Source organism: Pseudonaja textilis, chromosome 1, assembly GCF_049901715.1.
Source record: "Pseudonaja textilis isolate UNSWEBS1 chromosome 1, rPseTex1.2, whole genome shotgun sequence".
NCBI lineage: Eukaryota > Metazoa > Chordata > Lepidosauria > Squamata > Elapidae > Pseudonaja > Pseudonaja textilis.
The window spans coordinates 77,203,674-77,225,108 of NC_141990.1; the positions used below are offsets into that span (position 1 = coordinate 77,203,674).

The 21,435-nt window shown below is 42.4% G+C and overlaps 1 protein-coding gene across 1 annotated transcript in view; it reads right to left on the minus strand.

The window, feature by feature from the left end:
* Window positions 1-459: 459 nt before the first annotated feature.
* SLC22A3 (solute carrier family 22 member 3) overlaps window positions 460-21,435 on the minus strand; it is a 37,523-nt gene continuing 16,547 nt past the window's right edge. Inside the window, exons 6-11 of the mRNA XM_026705084.2 lie at window positions 19,154-19,251; window positions 18,836-19,050; window positions 7,028-7,136; window positions 4,554-4,666; window positions 1,620-1,719; window positions 460-771 (exon numbers count right to left, since the gene is read on the minus strand). Coding sequence (XP_026560869.1) covers window positions 717-771; window positions 1,620-1,719; window positions 4,554-4,666; window positions 7,028-7,136; window positions 18,836-19,050; window positions 19,154-19,251 — 690 coding nt within the window. The 3' untranslated portion in view covers window positions 460-716. The remainder of the gene's footprint in view (window positions 772-1,619; window positions 1,720-4,553; window positions 4,667-7,027; window positions 7,137-18,835; window positions 19,051-19,153; window positions 19,252-21,435) is intronic.

Genomic DNA, 21,435 nt, shown 5'->3' on the forward strand with positions numbered 1-21,435 from the left:
CAGCAGACACAGAACCGGTTCTGTGTCTGCTGCTCTTCAGAGCTACTGGTTCTACAGAGCCGGACAGAACCAGTAGAATCCCACCCCTGCGTATATACATCAGAGGTTGTATTCAGCAGGTTCTGTCCAGTTCTGGAGAACCGATAGCGGATATTTTGAGTAGTTTGGAGAACCGGCAAATACCACCTCTGGCTGCCCCTGCCCCCATTTATTCTTTGCCTCCTGAGTCCCAGCTGATTGGCTGCATCTTCTTTTGTTGCCATGCACAGAAGAACGGAGCTGCAAAACAGTTTTTTGGGGTGGGGAGCGAATGGGATTTTGCAATATCCTTCCCTGGAATGGGATGGGAGCGGAGATTTTGCAGTATCCTTCTCCTGCCACACCCACCAAGCCACATCCACAGAACCAGTAGTAAAAAACTTTGAATCCCACCACTGATATACATACACCAAGATCCTGTAGTAAAACAAAATATTTAATGAAAGTGATTACTCTTCTATGAGAGCCGCATGTAATAGTTCCCTATCTGGAAACAATAGGTTTCAAAAATATGTTCACATTTACTCCATAGAAAAATTCTATGCTTTCTTTATAAAAAGTTTCTTTTAGAGCTTATGACATGATTGAATTCATCTCCTCCAACAGGAAGGTGGTGTCCAGTGGTTGTGAAATAGAAAACCAGGTAGCTCATGAGGCTTTGCAATATTAACCAAATATCAAATTTCTTTGCTGGAATTTTGATGCTTGTTTTTTTCACAAAAGCCATTGAAACTGCGTAGAGAAGAAATAAAAAAATAAGTTTATAAGTGATTGACTTTATTGGGCAGAATGATTTTAGCAGAAATGCCATTTCTTTAAAGTGATTTTTGAGACTGAATCTCACTTTGTAAGGTGCACTGGAATTTTTTAAAAATAGGCAGCTCAAGAGGGCCAAATTTAGGTTGGGTTTATGAATAAAAATAAAAGTGAATTTGCTCTTGTACCAAGGATTAGATGAACAGTGATGCTCCTCTCTCCTAAATTAAAGAATGCAGTGGTCAGACTAAGACCAAGGAGATAGCATTGCAATTTCAACTCATCTGGCATCACATTGAAGTATAATGTGGCTTGTTTTGGCTTAGGATGTTGTATAAACTCAGCCATTCTGGCTTAGACAAACCTACCTATTATGTTATAAAAACAATCAATAGCTTAATGTGAGTACAAACTGTTCTGCTATATTTAGCCTAACCTATTTTGAATAATTGTGATAATTGGAATGGTAACAGGTGAAAATAAATGCTGCTTTCATTTTCTTGGAGGAAGGTAAAATATAGATGCCATAATTTTATTCATGGGGGGCGGGAATAAAATTAATTCCTTCTGCTCTTATTCTGCTTCTAGTCCAAACTGCTCCTTGCAATGACTTTTTTTAAAGAAAAAAACATACATGGATGTTAAGGTGCATGAATACACACAAATACAGATGCATATGTATTTAGTGTATACTTTGTGCTAAGTCTCTCAAAAATTGTTGAACTAAAGTCTAGAATGAATCGTCTAAAGGCTGAATTTTCCAGAGGGTGTGCAAGAATATCTAAGGATGCCTACATTCTCTTCTAAGGATATTTAGTCAATACCTTGACATTTTCTCCACGTCTTCCACTGTCTCTGGTAAGGGCTGCCCCTTGGTCTCAGGTAAAAGTAGCACCAGAATCCCACAGAGAAGAGAAAGTATGCCTATGAAAAAGTGAAGGGAAAAATATATCAGGCATTAGACATTTGTCCTAGATTTTTTTTTTAATTCTACTGTTTGTGCTGGGAAAAAAAGCTACAGTTTAAATAGTTTTTTTTTAATGTAGGGCGCAAGAAAAGGTCTAAATCACCTGATTAAAATCCCATGAAATATTGCACTGAGGCAGCATTTTACATATTTAAAATATAGGTTCAAAATTGAGATATAACTTATCCAATTGTATCAGGGTTAGAGGTGTCAAACTCAAGGCCAGAGGGGTGCTTAGATCTAGCTCACTGGGCCACCCTGAAAACAGTGAAAGTCTGGCTTGCAGTGCCTCTGCCAGTGAAAAGAGAGTTCGGGAGAGTTCTGTTTTTGGCTGTGACAGCCTCCTGCAATTAGGAAGTTCCATTTTCATTGGCAGAAGGCTGCAGGAAGCCACCCCGACTAAAAACAGAGTTCACAAGGGCCACGCGCAGCCCCCCCGAGCTCCGTTTTTGCTGGCCAAAAGAGGCCCTCCCAGACAAAAATGGAGCTTAGGAACCAAGGCCGTTTTTGCTGTCAGAGGTGCCCTGACACGAGTGATATCAAGATGGTCACACCCACCCTGGCCACGGCCCCTGCCCCCCTGAGGTCAAACACAACCTTGATGCTGCCCTCAATGAAATTGAATTTGACACCCCTGTTCTAGTAGATATGGAATATATATATATATAAGAGGCAGAATCCTGTCCTAGTCCTATAGATGGTGATCCACAAATCATTGTTTTTCCAACCTGGAGCTCCTCAGATATGATGGGTTATGAATACCATACTTATTAGGGTCATATTTATTGGGAATGATAGTTGGGAAGATTCTATAGAGTCAGGTTCCTCAAGCTGAACTCAACTCCTGGTGACTACATAAGTACAACCATGCCATTTTTTGGACAACAACACGGATGTGATTTGTTATTGTGCTTTCTTAGCAAGAATGCTATAATTTAAGTTTTTCTGGTTCATTATGGTTTCAGAACCAGCTCTTGTGCTTATGGGTGGGTCTTCCCAAATGTCTTAGGTGCAGAATAATATATTAGTCTGGATTGAAACATGAGGATCAATTAATAGCATTTTTTAATTTAAGGAATAGTATAATAATCTGTTTTAATCAGTGGTGAGATTCAATTTTGTTTACTACTGGTTCTGTGGGCGTGGCTTCGTGGGTGTGGCAGGGGAAGGATACTGTAAAATCTCCAGTCAGAGGTAGTATTTGCCGGTTCTCCAAACTACTCAAAATTTCCACCACCAGTTCTCCAGAACTAGTCAGAACCTGCTGAATGCCGCCTCTGGTTTTAATTGTAAAACAGTGACCTCTCTCAGAAATAAATTAACTTAAAAATAAATTCCAGTCCTTAACACAGTTTGTTCTCTCCTTTAACTGAGACTATATAAAATGAACATAATAAGACCAGCAACGTGGAGGTCTCTTCTGGGATGCACAATATTCTTACAGGAAACTAAATTCTTGGACAAAAAAAGTAGAAGTAGCTCTCAACTTACAGCCACAACAGAGCCCAAAATTTCCATCGCTAAGCAAGGCAGTAGTTAAGTGAATTTTGTGACAATTTTTGTCACAGTTAAGTGAATCTCTGTAATTGTTAAACAAATCTTGACTTTGCTTGTAAAAAGTTGGGTGGAAAGGCTACAAATGGTAATCACATGATCACGGACAGTCCATCTGTCATAAACACAAGTGCTTGAAAATTGATCATGTTACCCCGGGGATGCTGCAACAGTTGTATGAAAACCAGCCCTAGGTCACTTTTTTGAGTGCCATTGTAACTTCAAAAGGCCACTAACCGAATGTTTGTACATTGAAGACTACTTGTATTGTATTGTAGATTCATGATTATCCTGAGTACCAAACTCACTTTTTATACAAGTATGCTCCTAAACTCCATTGTGCGTTGTGATGTGACTTTGGAAAAGAGTATTTCACACGAGGAGAGTTCTACATTCCTCTGCTCGCAACAGAATACCCTATACCACCAGGCTTGAGATTTTGGGCTTGGACAACCTTGAACTACGCCGCCTACGGTTAGACTTAAGCATAGCACACAAAATTATCTGCTACACTGTCCTACCGGTGAATGACTTCAACTAAAACAATACAAGAGCACACAACAGATACAAACTCAACATAAACTGCTTCAAACTCGATTGCAGAAAGTATGACTTCAGCAACAGAGTGGTCAATGCCTGGAATGCACTACCTGACTCTGTTGTTACATCCTCTAACACCCCACTCCTTTAATCTCAAACTATCCACTAATGACCTCACCCCATTCCTAAGAGTCTGTAAGGGACGTGCATAAGTGCGCCATCGTGCCTACCATCCTATTGTCCCCATTTATTCGTACTTATTTCCTATATTCTTACTCATGTTTATACTTATACCTATTATCTTGTAAGCGATTAACAAATCAAATAAATAAATAAAAATAAAAAATAAAAGAAAGTAAATCCCATCCCCATCTGCCATTTCTGCAACTCCTCCTCCAACTGTTTATCTCTGTACAGAACTACAGATCTGTTGGCACTTTTGTAAAAATATTTTACAACAAGTGCAATTTTTGAGGAGGGTACAGTACAAATGATAAACATCTCTTCCCAATCCCTGTCCTCTTTTGCTGAAAATTCCCTCTCTCAATGTTGGTTTGATCAGCACCAACATACACTAATAGTCAGTATGTGCATTTGCTCATCATATTGTATGCCTTTTTTTATTCTGAAATGGCATCAACCTTGAGCTTTCTTCCAAACTGGCAAAAGAAAAGCAAATGTTGAAATAATTTCTTACAGTAGACAATCAGAGGAAGCTCTGACCAGATGGCTGCTAATCGGTAAAGCAGAAATGGGGCTACCGTGCCCCCTATATCGCACATTCCTGAACATAGTGAGACACCAAAGTTTCTGTAAGAAAAAGAAAAGAAAACATCTTACTTATGATGTATAGTTTTCAGGTTCAGATTAATATATTTACTTCTTTTCACTACACACAAGAAACCTTTTTATAGGCATGCAAGGTATCCGTCACATATGTCAGTGGCCCCCAACTTTTGGGGCACCAGGGACCAGTTCTGTGGAGAAAGGTTTTTCCTCAGATCAGAGGAGGTGTGGTTTTGTGTGCTGGATGCGGCTTTGCTTCTTTGCGTGGCTTTGCACGACTTTGCGGAGACCTGTTGCTAGCATGCAGCAGCCAGGTTGGGGATCCCTCACATATGTGATCCCTTGCTTGCTAAGTACTTGTCTTTGACTCTACTATGGTGTATCTAGAAGAGTAGAAAAGATTAGCTCTCCATTTGCAAAAGAGAAGCTTTTGAGAGCTTATTGATGAGCCATTATCCAATTGATGAACACTTTGTCTTATTCCATATCCAAGACAACCATTACTTTCTCCCCCTCTTTCATAGGTTCAGCATCTTGTCTTAATATCTGATTGTAAGCAATCTTTAGAAAAATGTCTTCCCTCTACCCATCCTCCATAGCGGCATGCAAGCATGGGTGGAGGTACTGTATCAGAAAAAGTGCCTAGTTGCAAAAATGTTGATGTGTTACCATCTTGATACCTCACAAAAGGCTTTTCAGTGCAAAAGAAGGAAGGTAGTTTTTCATTCAAGATATGTTGGGTCAAAACAACCCATTGAAATATTTTGCGAACAACCATTTACAGGGGTGGGATTCAAAATTTTTAACAACTAGTTCTGTGGGCGTGGCCTAGGTGGTGGGCATGGCTTGGTGATCATGTGACTGGGTGGACATGGCTTGGTGGTCATGTTATGGGCTGGGCATGACCAACTCAATATCATTCACATCGAGCCACCATCTCCTCGCTTGGCCTCTCATGACTGTGGGGATGCTGCAACAGTCGTAAGTGTGAAAAAGGGTCATAAGACACTTTTTTCAGTGCCATTGTAACTTTAAATGGTCACTCCACACAAGCAAAGTACCAGCAAAGGAGGGGAAAAAAACTGCAGAGATGTTCCTAAGACAGGAAGTCTAGTCTTGCCAAGAATGTAATAAGGGTTAACGGAGAGGCAGTTTCTGTAAGCAACACCAGAATGTTTCCTTCCTGCCTTCCTTACAGGATTAGCCCAGTAATTTCTTCTAACAACCAGTTCTCCAAACTGCTTAGAATGTTAACAATCAGTTCTAGCGAATAGGTGCAAACTGGTAGAATCCCACCCCTGACCGTTTAACTACCCCGAGCAGTTGGAATGGAGGGAAGAATAGAATGGAGGGGGAGAAAATTATCTGTGTTTGTGTTTGTGAGCTGTCCAAAGTTACATTGCATAAAATAGGCAGCTTTACAAATGTTTTAAATAAATAAATGGAATTAAAACAAAAGGGAAGGAAGGGAAGGAAGGAAGGAAAGAAAGAAAGAAGGGAGGTATGGAAGGATACTGGGAGGGAGGGAGGGAGGGAGGAGGGAGGGAAGGAAGGAAGGAAGGAAGGAAGGAGGGAAGGAAGGAAGGAAGGAAGGAAGGAAGGAAGGAAGGAAGGAAGGAAGGAAGGAAGGAAGGAAAGCTCCTATAAGGGGAAATGCAAAGCTATCAAATCACAATTTATCTTGCTGCTAGAGCACTTGAAGGCTGGAAGGCTGGATATGAACAAGGAAAGACTTTCTACAAATGGCAAAACAGAGGCCACTAAGAAGTTCTAGAAGACTATAATATTTTCAAGAAAAGATCAATTTTGCCACAAAATTTAATACACACCATTACAAATAGTGGATCACAAACACTTTCATATACATCCTTGTATGGAAGTGTCCAAGTATTCAGAGTTGGAAGGATCAGACACTCTCCAGGTAAGTTTCATTAAATATCTTAATTTGTAATAATTATAAATTTATACTTGTCATTAGTTAATCAATGCCAGGTGGGCCTTTTACATTGCTTGGTGAAACATAATGACATTAAAGTAGGAAAACGTTTTCCCTACTTCTGGAAAAGTGCAAAAGGGCTGAGAAATAAGCCTCTTAATCTCTTAAGGAAAATTTGTTTTGAATTAGGGGATGTTGTAAGCAGATTCAAATAGGGTATTGGTGGCTGTGACCTGTGAACGTCCTCTTCTCTAGAATCCCAATCTTTTATACATTTTATACATTTCTTGATAACTACATCATATTGAATACAACAGGGTTGTAGACATTAGGATTGCCCTGCAGCTCTATGAGTCACTTTCTTGCTGAATATTATTTCTTACTTTCTAAAAAGCAGGGTTTTTTTCTGTGATCTTGTGAAAATTGCTCAACGTGTAGATTCCACTTACCTGAAAACTGTAGGATACAATTCACTATTCACGAGATACACAAGTTCAAAAGTGATGGTGATCCCCAATCTTGCCAAGATGGCTACTGCTGTACTTAACCATGGTATATCTGTTGAGATACACAGTAGGCAGGAAGGAAATGTTAAAAGAATTTGCTTAACCTTGAGACCCAGATGTCAAGATCCTGTTCCTTAACCCATTTTATTATCTTGGTCTCTGGCTAGTGTTATTTTTTGAACTGCCTTCCAAATTAATTAGCCAAAGAGTTTGATTTCAGAAACATTTAAGTATTTATTATTCAGGTTCAAGGCTGCCCAATTCCTTAATGATTCTGGGTAAATTACAAATAAAAAGAAGGAAAAAGAAAAAGAGGATGTATAAAAAAGGGAGATTAGCCAGAACAATACAATTAGTCAGATTTATGTTGCAACAATCACCTTATCGCAAGACCTGGGAAAACAATCTAGATTTAGACTTAGAATAACTTTATTGCCACTTTGAATGTGCACTAATCAGCATACATTAAAATAAAATTTCATTGCACACAGCTCTCAAAGTTCTTAGTGATAGAGAATGACTTTCAGAGTGCTAACAACCAGGTGGAATATAAATTATTCAATTCTCCACTATTCAGCCAGAACGGAAAAAGTTTCTTGGATGAGAAACAAAACACTTTCAAGGAAAAAAACAAGAAAGTCCAAATGCTTTTGGAAAAGCAGCTTTGGGGCACTTTAATTTTTTAAAAAATTAATTTAATTTATTTATGCAGTTCATCTAGTGCTTTAATCATCACAATCTCTAAGCGGAAAATTTTATTAACAAAGAGTTTGCATGAGGGTTAGTGTTCATAGTGGAGTGATTTAAAAAGGGTAAACACAGTTGATTGATAATAAATGGCTTCAGCCAACCACTAACCACTGACAGAAAAGTTTTTGTGTTATCATTCATATTCTTTGAAAAATGGCCAAGAAATCATAAATTCTGCCAGAGTATGTAAACTTATGAGCATAACTGTATTGTTACTCCTGTTAAGGACTCTTGTTCTTGCTGCAAATAGTATTATTGTTAAAAAAGAGTAAACTCTCAGGTTTTTCCGAAAGGGAACAGAAGAAGAAGAAGAAGAAGAAGAAGAAGAAGAAGAAGAAGAAGAAGAAGAAGAAGAAGAAGAAGAAGAGGAGGAGGAGGAGGAGGAGGAGGAGGAGGAGGAGGTGGTGGAGGAGGAGGAATGCTTTTGTTTTTTTTCCTCCTTCACTTCTGGATTTCATTTTTGTAGGACCTTTTATTTCCTGATCGCATTAGGGACAGATCTAAATTTCTCTGCTTGTGGTTGCCATTTTACTGCAGCAGGTGGCAGCACTCCTGCTGTTGTTCTCAAGCTCTTGGTTTGACTGAGAATTAAAGAGGAAAAAAAGAAAGACAGTATTACGCAAAAGGACAGTTGCAAGCCACTTCCGTAATACTGCCAAGGAAACTGAATAAAAGCAATCAGCAGGAGTTAAGCTTCACTACAGTGCATTGCCCAGCAACTGTTTCTTTTTAGATTTAAAAAGGTCTCTGGAAGTATTTGAAACTTCCTCGTCATTGCCGGAAAAAAAAGAGACACAGGCCGTGTTGCCCTAGGCATCTTGGTACTTGCTCTCTATTCCATCAACCGTAGCTAGAAACGATCATGGATCTCTCTTGGATGTCTGTGGAGATTCTCAGTTATCCAGCTGTACCAATGGTGCCTTTTGAAGAGGCAACTGGACTTTCTGGTTTTTCTTTGAAGACTGAGAAGTGAAACATCTTCAGAGAAAAACCAGAAAGCCCAGTTGTCTCTTCAAAAAGCACCTTTTGGACTTTCTCTCTTGGGTGATCACAGAAACATCAATGAATATAGTCCAGCCTATCCATTTTGAATTAATTTGGGGGCCAATAAGGCAGCCTGATAACACCATGTGGCAACCCCTCCCTATTAAGTAATTATGGGAGTAATTTTGTGTGATCGTGGACACGTGTGTGTCTGATTGTGGGATTGGAAAGCAGTGCCCCCTTTTTGCCCAGTGGAGAAATTCTAAACTCTAAAAAACTTTATAAGATGAATTATTTGCTAACTATTTACCAAAGCCTTTGGGCCAATGGTGTGTGCTGTCCAAGCATCTCATTGAAAAGGGCAGAATGGAAAAAAAACTTGCCTAACTTCTAGTGTATTGTAAGATCAGCAAATAAAAGTCCAGGAGGAAAAAAACTTCTTCGTTCTTCTATCCTTTGCCATTATTGATCTCAAACCTTTGCAATGCAATGATTGCATGACTTGACTTGGACTCCTGACCTGGAGGCAACGGTGGGCAGATAAGATACAAATCCATGTGTTTTCCCAAGGAGAAAATAGGACCACGATCCCTTTAAAATAAATTGATCTTATAAAAAAAAAAAACCTCTTCCAATATTACAGCCAAGAGAATATTTGTTCCAGTCTTACTGGATGGCATCAGTTCTTTTTATTCTTTCTATTTGGGGTTGGGTGAGCAGCGGGAAAGAAATAACCGATGAGTGGAACATATTTGTAAGTTGTATTCTTGGCACCCACTACATGATGTCTAAGGCATCTATACATCAACGAACAGTTATACATCTATGAGCTTATTCTTTTGGGGTCCCTTCCTTACCTAGCTTTCTATATCAGTAAAACCTGTCAACTTTAAAGTGTGTTGATCTCTACTCCCAGAATTCTCTAGGCAGAATGTATTTACTTTTTTAAAAAGAGATAAATGGAAAGACGACACTTCCACAAAATAGAATGCCAGCCAAGGAATATTTATGGTGTTCAAAGGCATAAGGATGATGCATCTTCATGCCTTTGAACACCATAAACATTCCTGCAAAACAAACCTGGTTGCAAGTTGCAATCTAGGGTTTGGTTGGGAAATATGCCCACCTGCTCAGAAAAATAAAAAGTCACCTGTAAATAGCAAGGAACATTTTGGGGATATAAAAATCAAAAAGAGGAGGTGTCTACCCTCTAACTACGTTGCACATGTGCAAATTTCCTTAGTGAAATTTATTTCATAAGATATCCACAGTGCGCTCCAAAAATCCCCTGCATGGCCCCATCTTCAATATCTCTTGTTCTTTGCGGACTTGACTTTAAGAAGTTTAAGAATCCTTCTGGCCTAAAAGTTGAGAGGGATCATAATTATAATTAAACAAGGAGATATTTATCAGGCTCCTTCAGAAGACTCCATTTAGCTCTGCAAGTTCATGGCCCATTCATGACTCCAATGATCCCTTTTCTTTGTGTAGTTGAGGTCAGATCTATCTACTACAGGCTCTAGATACAGGTAGTCCTTCAGTTACAACCACAAAATTTATGTTGCTAAGTGAAACATTTGTTAAGTGAGTTTGTCCCATTTTACAACTTTTCTTGCCACATTTGTTAAGTGTGAATCACTGCGGTTTAATTAGTAACCCAGTTGTTAAGTGAATCTGGCTTCCCCATTGACTTTGCTTGCCAGAAGGTCGCAAAAGGGGATCATATGACCCCAGGACACTGCAATCATCATAAATGTGAGTCAATTATCAAGCATCCAAATGTAAATCACATGACCATGGGAATATTGCAGCAGTCGTAAGTGTGAAAAGTAGAAAGTAGAAAGAAAGTAGAACACCTTTATTGTCTTTGCATTCCACGAATACAATGAAATTTGAAAGCTACTCCAGCACCGTGCCCCAAATACCACATCACAATCACACTACAGAGTTTTAAAAATTAAAATAATTATAATAATAATAATAATAGGACTAAATCACAAATGTACTGTTTGATTTAAGACAATTACTGCTTTGGAAAAGAAACTGTTTCTCAGTCTATTAGTCCTCATTTTAAGACTCCTGTAATGCCTCTCTGATGGTAACTGTTATGTCCTGAGGACTCAAGGAGTTCTCACTCAGGTCCATTCGCTTTGTGTGGGCGTTATTCCCCCATTCCCATTGGTCGGTTCTCCCCAGCAGCCGGCTATAAAAGCAGGCTGCGGGGTCCAACTGGCTGCTGATTGCTGCGAGCCAGTTCCAGGCTTGGCAAGCACGGTCAGCCCTTTATTTGTAAAATAAAGTACTGTTGCACTCATGCTCTGGTTCAGCCTCTCATTGCTCAAACTTAACACTGGCGACGAGGATGGAATGGCTACCAGAAGCACCTTGCAACCGCTGAGTCACTAGCCACCGATCTACAGCCCAGAGAGAGCGATCGGCTGGCGACAAGGGAAACGCTGATCCGCAGCCAGAGAGAGCAGTCAGCTAGCGAAACGAGCGATCAAAAAGAGCAAACGCAGATCCGCAGCCAGAGAAAGCGGTCTGAGTCAAATAGTTAGAAGCGTCTGTAGCCGCTTGTTAGCCCCGCTACGGAGAAAGTGAAGCGCTGCGAGCCGCAGCCGCTCTGCATTTGGCGCGAAATTCAAACGGGTGTCATTTGAATTTCGAGCCAGTAGGAATCACAGCACAGCGCTGTAGAGAGTCACTAACGCCCACTTTTTGGCGCGAATCAAGACACCTCCAACGGCTAGCAGCCAACGTGGTAACCCAGAGAGAGAGAAAGAGAGGGTAGCAAAAACCTCTCCAGAGCTGATATCACTAGTAACTCACGAGCGTTCGTAGTCCCAGAGAGATTTTTTCCGCAGGTAGCCCAGCCGTTCCAGCACCATGAGTTCCAATCCAGTATTCCTGGCGTTTAAACCAGACGAAGAGAAGTGGGAATCGTATAAGAACCGTTTCAATCATTACATCGATGCGGTCGGCCTGTCGGATGCGGGAGAGCATCGGAAAAAATCCTATTTCCTAATCTACTGTGGAGCCACCGTTTACGATACCGCTGCAGCACTCGTGGCGCCGAGAGAATTGAAAAACGTTCCGTGGTCCGAGTTGCTTGAGATCCTCACAAACCACTACGCTCCCAGGCCTTCACAAATCGCCAGGAGGTTCACGTTCCGAATGAGGAAGCAATCAAGTAAGGAGACCATCAACCAATATATGGCCGCCTCAGAACAGCAGCCCTGCACTGCGGGTTTGGAACATACCTGGAGGACATGCTCCTCGATCAATTAGTTTGTGGGGTCAAGGATCTCAACCTACAGAGGCGACTGCTAGCTAAAAAGACCTCAACCTCGCAAGCAAGCGTAGAGGAGGCCCTAGCAGCCGAGCTAGCAATGAACTCAGCCACCGAAATTCAGGGCCCAAGCGCCAAACTAGCAGCGTTCCCAGTCCATTCCGAAGAGGTGGAAGCGGAGGAAGGCCACAACGATGAGAACGATGTCCATCGCCTCACCAATGACAGACGGTCGCAGGTAGGGGCCAAACAAGAATACACCGGTCCACCCAAGCACATCACCCTGTGCCTAGCCTGTGGGGGATCACATCAAAGGGCCACCTGCAAGTTTAAAGGAGCCGTTTGCAACAACTGCCATAAGAGGGGCACATTGCGAGAGTCTGCCAAGCCCCCAAAGCGCTGCACACAGACCCCGTCCTCGCACTCGGGACCACAGAGGCAAGTATTAAACTGTCGCATGCACCGCCTTGCCAGGCGTACTTGCCACTCTGTTAGTAAAATTTCTCTCTCCGTTTCCCTAGAAGGTAAACCGTGCCACATGGAGGTTGACACAGGGTCAGCGCTCTCAATAATCTCGTGGAACACCCTCAAGAGACTCCACCCCAGCCTATCTACTACCCGGCTTCAGAGATGCCAGTTCGGTCTGAAGGACTACCAGGGGAAGGCCATTCCCGTGATCGGCAGAGGCAAGTTCTTTGTCAGTTTTAGAGCTTTTAAAGGCCACCTACCTCTAGTGGTAGTTAACGGCAATCTACCCACCTTATTGGGGCTCGATTGGTTTCCCCACCTCGGCCTAGGGTTAACAGGAGTCCATGCTGTCTCAACCTCAGACACTGACTCCTTATTCGCTGACTACGCAGATGTGTTCAGCGAGGAGCTGGGGTGTTATAATGGAACCCCATCTCGTTCACCGTTGACCCCCAGGCAGTCCCAATCAGATTAAAACCACGTAGAGTTCCATTTGCTATTCGACCAAAACTAGACGCTGAATTGGATAAGCTACTAAAACAAGGGGTCATTGAGCCAACAGATTTCGCCAAGTGGGAGACGCCCATTGTCACACCCTCAAAAAGATGGTAGCCTGAGAATTTGCTCGGACTACAAGACAACAATCAATAAATATTTACAAGTTAGCGCCTACCCCGTGCCCGTCATTCAGCACTTATTGCACACATTCGAACCGGGCAGTATTTTTGCTAAATTGGACATGTCTCAAGCATATCAACAGTTCCCTGTTGATAACCAAACAGCGGAACTTCAGACCATCGTCACTCACAGGGGTGCCTTCCGATGCAAGCGTCTCCAATTTGGCGTAAGTGTTGCCCCGGGTATTTTTCAATCCCTCATGGAGCAGATTTTACAGGGCCTCCCTGGTGTAGTACCCTACTTCGACGACATCTTGGTCTCGGCCAGGGACAGACCCCAACTCTTCCAGAGAGTGTGAGCAGTGTTAGAGAGGTTCAGACAGCATGGCCTCAAGTTAAAAAAAAGAAAAATGCGCCATTGCCACTAGACAGGTGGACTTTCTGGGTTATAAAATTGACGCCTCTGGCATTCACCCCTGGAGTCCAAGGTCAGGGCGATCCACGAAGCTCCCACACCGACCTCCAAAACGGAGCTACAAGCTTTCTTGGGGCTCCTAAACTTTTATGCATCCTTTTTGCCCCATAAAGCCTCAGTAGCCGAACCCCTACACAGATTACTAGACAAAAAGTCACCGTGGCACTGGGGGCACAAAGAAGACCAGGCGTTTAACACCGTCAAATCACTACTTACGTCAGAGGCAGTGCTCATCCAATTCGACCCCAACCTTCCTTTAGTACTGGCAGCAGACGCATCCCCTTTTGGAATTGGGGCGGTCCTTAGTCACCGACTCGCCAATGGCGCCGAGGCCCCCATCGCCTTTTTCTCCAGGACGCTCTCAGCCACGGAGCGAAATTACAGCCAAATAGACAAGGAAGCCCTAGCAGCTGTTGCAGCCGTGAAAAAGTTTCACGAATTCCTTTTTGGCCACTTCTTCGAACTGGTCACTGACCATAAGCCCCTCCTGGGCCTACTGGCCGGCGACAAACAGACACCTCAAGTCCTCTCCCTCGGATGACAAGGTGGACACTTTTCCTAGCGGCCTACTCATACAAACTTATCCACCGCCCGGGCAAAACCCTATCCCACGCTGACGCGCTCAGTCGCTGCCCCTTACCCGCTCCGGCTGAAGACCCAGCTCCTGTCAATGCCATTTTTGAAATCACCCAGTTGGACCTGCCCATCACCGCCTTGACATCGCCGCCAAAACCAAGGCAGACCAAACGCTCGCCCAGGTGCTCGACTGGGTGAGGAGGGGTGGCCGGGAGGCAATGTTGATAACAAATTCGCACCCTTTAAGACTCGCATGCAGGAGCTGTCCAGTTTGCAGGGTTGTCTACTGTGGGGCACTCGAGTGGTCATTCCGACCTCGCTGCGTACCGAGTCCTGGAAGCGTTGCACGAGGGACACCCGGCATTGTGAGAATGAAGGCGTTGGCACGCAGCTACGTGTGGTGGCCGGGTCTAGACGAGGACATTGTCAATTGGGTAAGTTCCTGCAGCATTTGCCAGGAATCCCGTCCTGCTCCCCCATCGCCACCCCTACCAGATGGGAGAGCGCCAGCGCCCCTTGGTCTAGAATCCATATCGATCTGGCCGGCCCGTGCATGGAAAGATGTTCCTAGTGGTCGTGGACGCTTATTCCAAGTGGATAGACGTGGCGCAGCTATCCACGACCACCACACTAGCAATCACCAACGTGTTAACGCGCCTGTTCGTTACACATGGACTACCCGACTCCTTGGTCTCCGATAATGGCCCACAGTTCGCATCAGTAGAATTCAGCCGTTTTGCAGCCAACCTAGGCATTCGCCACATTTTCACAGCCCCATTTCACCCTGCGAGTAATGGGTTGGCTGAAAGGACCGTCAGGACCACCAAAGAGGCCTTCGCTAGGTTTGGCAGAGATGACTGGCACCACAAACTCTCACGGTTCCTGATCAGCCAGCACTCAACCCCCTGTGCAGTCACCAATAAGTCCCCAGCAGAACTTCTGATGGGCCGGCGCCTGAGGACTGTATTAGATAGACTGCACCCACAATACTGCCCTGACTCTCCCCTCGCTTCCACTTCGGGGGTTAGACATTTTATGTTACAGGAGCCGATATTCGCAAGGAATTTCGCTGGGGACCCACTTTGGATTCCGGGCGAGGTCATCGCCGTCACCGGGCCGAGATCGTATAGAGTCAGGCTGGAGGATGGTCGCGTCTGGAGGAGACACATAGACCAACTCAGAAGGCGCCTCAGCAACCTCGCAAACAAGAATCCAGAGTCTCCAGTCGAAGGGGAACCGTCTCATCCGCCACCCAGCCACACCGCACCCAGTGACCAGTCTGCGCCAGCGGTCATTCCGGTCAGCCCAAACTCGGACAACAGCGCCCAGAGAGTTGACCAACCGGATCCAACCCATGAGAGCTTGACCCCAGAAACCAACCCGGTGGTTTCCGAGGATGCCCAGTCCAGAGAGAGTGTTGGCGACACTATGCCAGCTCAACCATCACAGACTGATACCGAACAGTCAGACAATGTTCCTGAGTTGCGCCGCTCCGGGCGCCAACACAAACCCCCCATCTACCTCAAGGACTATGCGTGTTCGCATCTGGGGGGAAGGGGTGTTATGTCCTGAGGACTCAAGGAGTTCTCACTCAGGTCCACTCGCTTTGTGTGGGCGTTATTCCCCCATTCCCATTGGTTGGTTCTCCCCAGCAGCCGGCTATAAAAGCAGGCTGCGGGGTCCAACTGGCTGCTGATTGCTGCGAGCCAGTTCCAGGCTTGGCAAGCACGGTCAGCCCTTTATTTGTAAAATAAAGTACTGTTGCACTCATGCTCTGGTTCAGCCTCTCATTGCTCAAACTTAACAGTAACAGATTGAAATATGAATGTCCAGGATGAGAACATTCTATGGAGATTTTTAGTGCTCTAGAGTGGAGTCTGGTCTTCGCAATCTCTTCCAAAGAAGAAAGAGAGCAACTGATGGTCATAGGTCACTTTTTCAGTGCCATTCTAATTTTGAACAGACATTAAGTGAACTGTTGTAAGTCAAGGACTACCTGAACTTTGATTAGGCTCACAAGTTGACGATGAATCACCTGATAAGTGTTCCCAGAAGCCTGAGTCAGATTAACTCAGATTATAAATGACTGGCAAATCATATCCTTCCGTGCTTACACAGCATCCATACTTAGATAAATGGTGAATTAATGAAAGCTGACTCTGGATAAGACTGAAGCAAAAGTCTTGGGAAACTGTGAAAAACTTGGGAAACAATCTCTGTGGCCTTCATTGAGTTCTCATTATTTTATGTAATATTATTACTGGAACATGTACTTTTGTTATTGATCATGCAACAAATAAGAATATCAAGGCCTGCAATCGGGTACAGTTGGAAATGATGTCATTTCTACTTGTTGGTATTGGGTCACTCCTCACTACCTCTAAGGTGTTTTGAAGTTAGCCTGCATCTGTTTTCTACCTGCTGACCTCAGCAAACAATCCCCAATAACTCCAATGAGTAACTCCAATATGAATCACAAGGTGCAAAAGGAGAGTTTTATTGAGAATGTTTTAACAAACTGCATCACTGTTTGGTTTGGTGGCTGCCGTGCCTCAGATAGAAGGTTCATACAGAGAGTGGTAAGGACAGCCGAGAAGATTATAGGAAGCTCCCTTCCTGTCATTCAGGATACTGCTTATAAGCGTTATGTGCTTAGAGCTCAAAACATTGTTAGAGACCCCACGCACCCACTTCATGGTTTGTTTCTGTTGCTCCCCTCTGGGAGGAGGTTTCAAAGTATTTCTAGCAGGACTATCAGATTCTGTAACAGCTGTATTCCCTATCTCATCCATCTGGTAAACTTGCAAGAGTTTAATAAAATAAAAGTTTCTTTTATTTTTCTTATATGTACCCATTTCATGTATTGATAACTATGTATATACTTATACCTATTATCTTCTAAGCGATTGACAAATCAAATAAATAAATAAAAATAAAGATTCATTTTTCTCGCCATGTACATGTGTAGATCCCATCTAGACTGTGTTGTTACTCCATGTCATATAATATATGTGGGAATGTGCATAATTTTGTATTTATTATTTATTTTGTTAGTGTAATTGGAGGTGGTGACCCTTTGAGAGCTGTATGCAGCAAAATTTCATTTTAATGTATGCTGATTAGTGTACATTCAAAGTGACAATAAAGTTATTCTAAGACTAAGTCCAATATGATCACAAGGTACGAAAGGAGAGTTTTATGCCACAGACAATCTGGAGGAAAATCAACTGAGCTACTCAAGGACGACAAATAACAGGCCTCGAGGCTAAATTGGCATCAACACTGGGTGTGGAAGAGCCTTGTGTGTTAACTGCTGAATGCTGCAACCTCTTCTATTACAGATAGTCCTCAACTTACAACAGTTTGTTTAGTGAGTGTTCAAAGTTGCAACGGCACTGAAAAAAGGGACGTATGATCATTTTTCATACTTACAAGCATTGCAGCATCCCCACAATCACATGACCAAAATTCAGACACTTAGCAACTGACTCATATTTATGACGGTTGCAGCACCCTGGGGTCATGTGTTCACCTCTTGCAACCTTCTGATGAAAAAAGTCAATGGGGAAGCCAGATTCACTTAACAACCATGTTACTAATTTAACAACTGCAGTGATTCACTTCACAAGCATGGCACGAAAAGTCGTAAAATGGGGCTAAGCTCATTTAACAAATTTCTCACTTAATAACAGAAATGTTGGGCTCAATTTTGGTCATAAGTTGAGGACTACCTGTTCTGACCCAACTGTGTTACCAGCAAGAAAATCTCAAACAAACGCAGCAACTCAAACCTTCTCAGCTTTAATCTACAAATAACTTCTTTGTAGATAAAAGATGGCTTGCAGCCAATTAGTCCAACCAGAAAAACCTTGACAGAATTCTTTAGATAAGCTGGAGTCTCCACACACAATGCTGAGTCCTTAGAACGTTTTTGCTTTCTGCAAAAGCAAAAACCTTTTGAAACCAGGCTTATATTCCCTGGAGGGAGGGGCCATTCTGTTGCATCCTTACTCCCGAGTCGCCTGTGCTACTCCAGCTGTTCTCTTCTTCTACGAATCATCCTGCGCTCACGCACACTTGGCACAGGCTCCTCGGGAACCTCCTCATCACTGCTGCCAGCCCCCACAATCACTGAAGGCAGCAGTCCACTCCCTCATGGTTCTGGCCCCTCATCTGAGTCATCGCTATCCTCAGCCATCTGCACCTGCTGCCAGCTAACCACAACACTACCCGTATTTTTCCATCATGTTCCAAAAAGCAGTGCATTACTTTTGAAAGAGTATCACACTATCTTATCTCACCAAACTGAAGTATTTGAACCAGGGGTGAAATTAAATATTTTTCCCTGCTGGCTCTCTGGGTGTGGCTGTGGGCGTGGCTTTGTATACTTGGTATAATAGTAATAGCACTGATTTTATAGCACTTTTTACTGATTCAAATCGTCCCTACCACCTCTCCTGAGGTGGGCCAAAGTGGCTGAATTTCACTCCTGAATTGAACCTTCTGTTAAAAAGCAATTTAAATGGGGTGCTTTGAGAGACAAGTGAGATAACAAAGGGAAAAGAAAAAGAAAAATGAAGCCATCTAGTTACCTTTTGGTAAAAATGCTGTGATTAAGCACGCAACCCCAGCCACGAGGGTTCCTGAGGCAAAGAGAGGGCGCCGGCCAAGTCGGTCAATGGTGGCTAAGATTAAAAAAGCTGATGGCAATTCTATCACCGCAGAGATGAAGAACTCTAAATACAGATTCCCTTCTATGAGTCCCAGGCGCAACACAAGCCCTTGGTAAACGGCTGCGCTGGTGAACCTTGAAGAGCAAGACAAAAAGAAGAAACAGTGGGGCCTCCAGGATTGCCTGGGAAATATCAAACATGACAGGCATAGCAGCAGTGCAGCTGCAAGATACTTACCATGCGTACATGAGGATCAAAGTGAATTTTCTCATCTGCGGAGTTCTAACCAGATCAAACAGAGAAGGGTTTTTCACCTCTTCATCAGAGACTGTAATCTAACAAGTAAGAGAGGCAGAGTTCATATTCCCAATAACAGTAAAGAAATGGTTTTTTGTGGGGAAATGTTCTCGTTTTGAAATACACTAGTTTTAATTTTAAAAACAAAAGGCAAATTGGCAAGAGGGATGACCACCAAAGAGTTGCTAATAAGCCAACACATTTCATCTTAATTCTTTTTCTTTTTTTCCTTGCCATGGTATTTGTGTCTTCCCGAAACTGCATGGCTGCATCCCTGTGAACAGAGTACAGCTGGATGTAGCCACACAAATGTTCAACCTACTACAATACAATGTATTGTATTGTATTGTGTTGCGTTGCGTTGCGTTGCGTTGCATTGCGTTGCGTTGCATTGCATTGCATTGCATTGCATTCCACCCTATCTTATTATTTATTAAATGTATATGCCACCCATCTCACTATCCCAAAGTGACTCTTATTTTTAGCTTACAGCTAACAATTACCAGGTGGGAATGAACTTTACTTAATACTTACAAAGTTTGCGGAACAGATTGAACCCAAACTATTTTATTTATTTTTTATTTATTTATTTTGATTTGTCAATCACTTACAAGATAATAGGTATAAGTATATACATAGTTATGAATACATGAAATGGGTACATATAAGAAAAATAAAAGAAACAATAGGACAGGGACGGTAGGCACGTTGGTGCGCTTATGCATGTCCCCTACAGACCTCTTAGGAATGGGGTGAGGTCAATAGTAGACAGTCTAAGGTTAAAGTTTTTGGGGTTTGGGGAAGAAACCACAGAGTCAGGTAGAGTATTCCAGACACTGACTACTCTGTTGCTGAAGTCCTATTTCCTGCAATCAAGTTTGGTGCGGTTAACCTTGAGTTTGTATCTATTGTGTGCTCTTGTGTTGTTATGGTTGAAGCTGAAGTATTCATTGACATGTAAGTCATTACAATGTATGATTTTATATACCATACTTAGATCAGACCAAAGACGGCGTAATTCAAGGTTTTCTAGGTCTAGAATAACTAGCCAACTACATTTTGTATAGTTTTATGCATTTTATTGTTTATACAATAAAAAATAGTAATTCTTAACATTGTGATGACTTTGATCAATTAAATCTTAAAGATGAAAGGGCAAAGGTTTGTATCAAGGTTAAATATGGCTTTTAAAATGTCATGAACACATGGTGGCTTCAAACTGTGCAAATGCTAAGCACGACATTAATAAACAGTTGCAAAATGCACTGAATTAGTTTTGATCTTTGACTTTCATACTAAAGTCTGTACCCTTTATGTAATGTTACAAAAGGGTAAAAAAAATGAGTTGCTTGGAAAAAGTAGATAGATATTTAATTTTTAACTTTCTATTGTTTATATTCCAGTCAATGTATGATGCTTATAAACACTTAGACCCACTTAAAAGCTACACTCCAAAGCAAGGTGTTTCCCAACCTTGTGCATTTGAAAATGTGTGGATTTCAATACACGGACTCACAAAGTTGTGCAGCACTTATCCTTATGAATTCTTTTGTCTCTTTTTATATAAACAACAAATAACAATTTCTCCTCTTCAATTTGAGACACCATGGAGGCATCATACCACTGTGTCACTATTTTTTCCTGGCACTAAACTAGTAAACTAGTAAACTCTACCTGACTCTGTGGTTTCTTCCCCAAACCCCAAAAACTTTAACCTTAGACTGTCTACTATTGACCTCACCCCTTTCCTAAGAGGTCTGTAGGGGGAGTGCATAAGCGCACCAACGTGCCTACCGTCCCTGTCCTATTGTTTCTTTTATTTTTCTTATATGTACCCATGTATTCATAACTATGTTTTTACTTATACCTTTTATCTTGTAAGCAATTGACAAAAATAAATAAAGAAAAGAAAAGAAAAGTAGGTGGCATTGAGTTGAAGCATTTATTGTCTTGTCTATGGAGATTCTCAATCATCCAGGTCATAGTTGTCCCAAAGGTGTTTCCCGCCCGCCCCCAAAGGCAACTGGATTTTCTAGATATCTTCTTTGAAAATGTTTTACTTTTCATCCAAGAACTGAAGAAGCTTCTTGGATGAGAAGCAAACATTTTCAAAGAAAACACTAAGATAGTCCAGTTGCCTTTTGGGGTGGGGGAAACACACCTTTGGGACACCTACTGCCTTGCCTACTGAATAAATAGAGCATCAGCAAAGTTGATCTAAT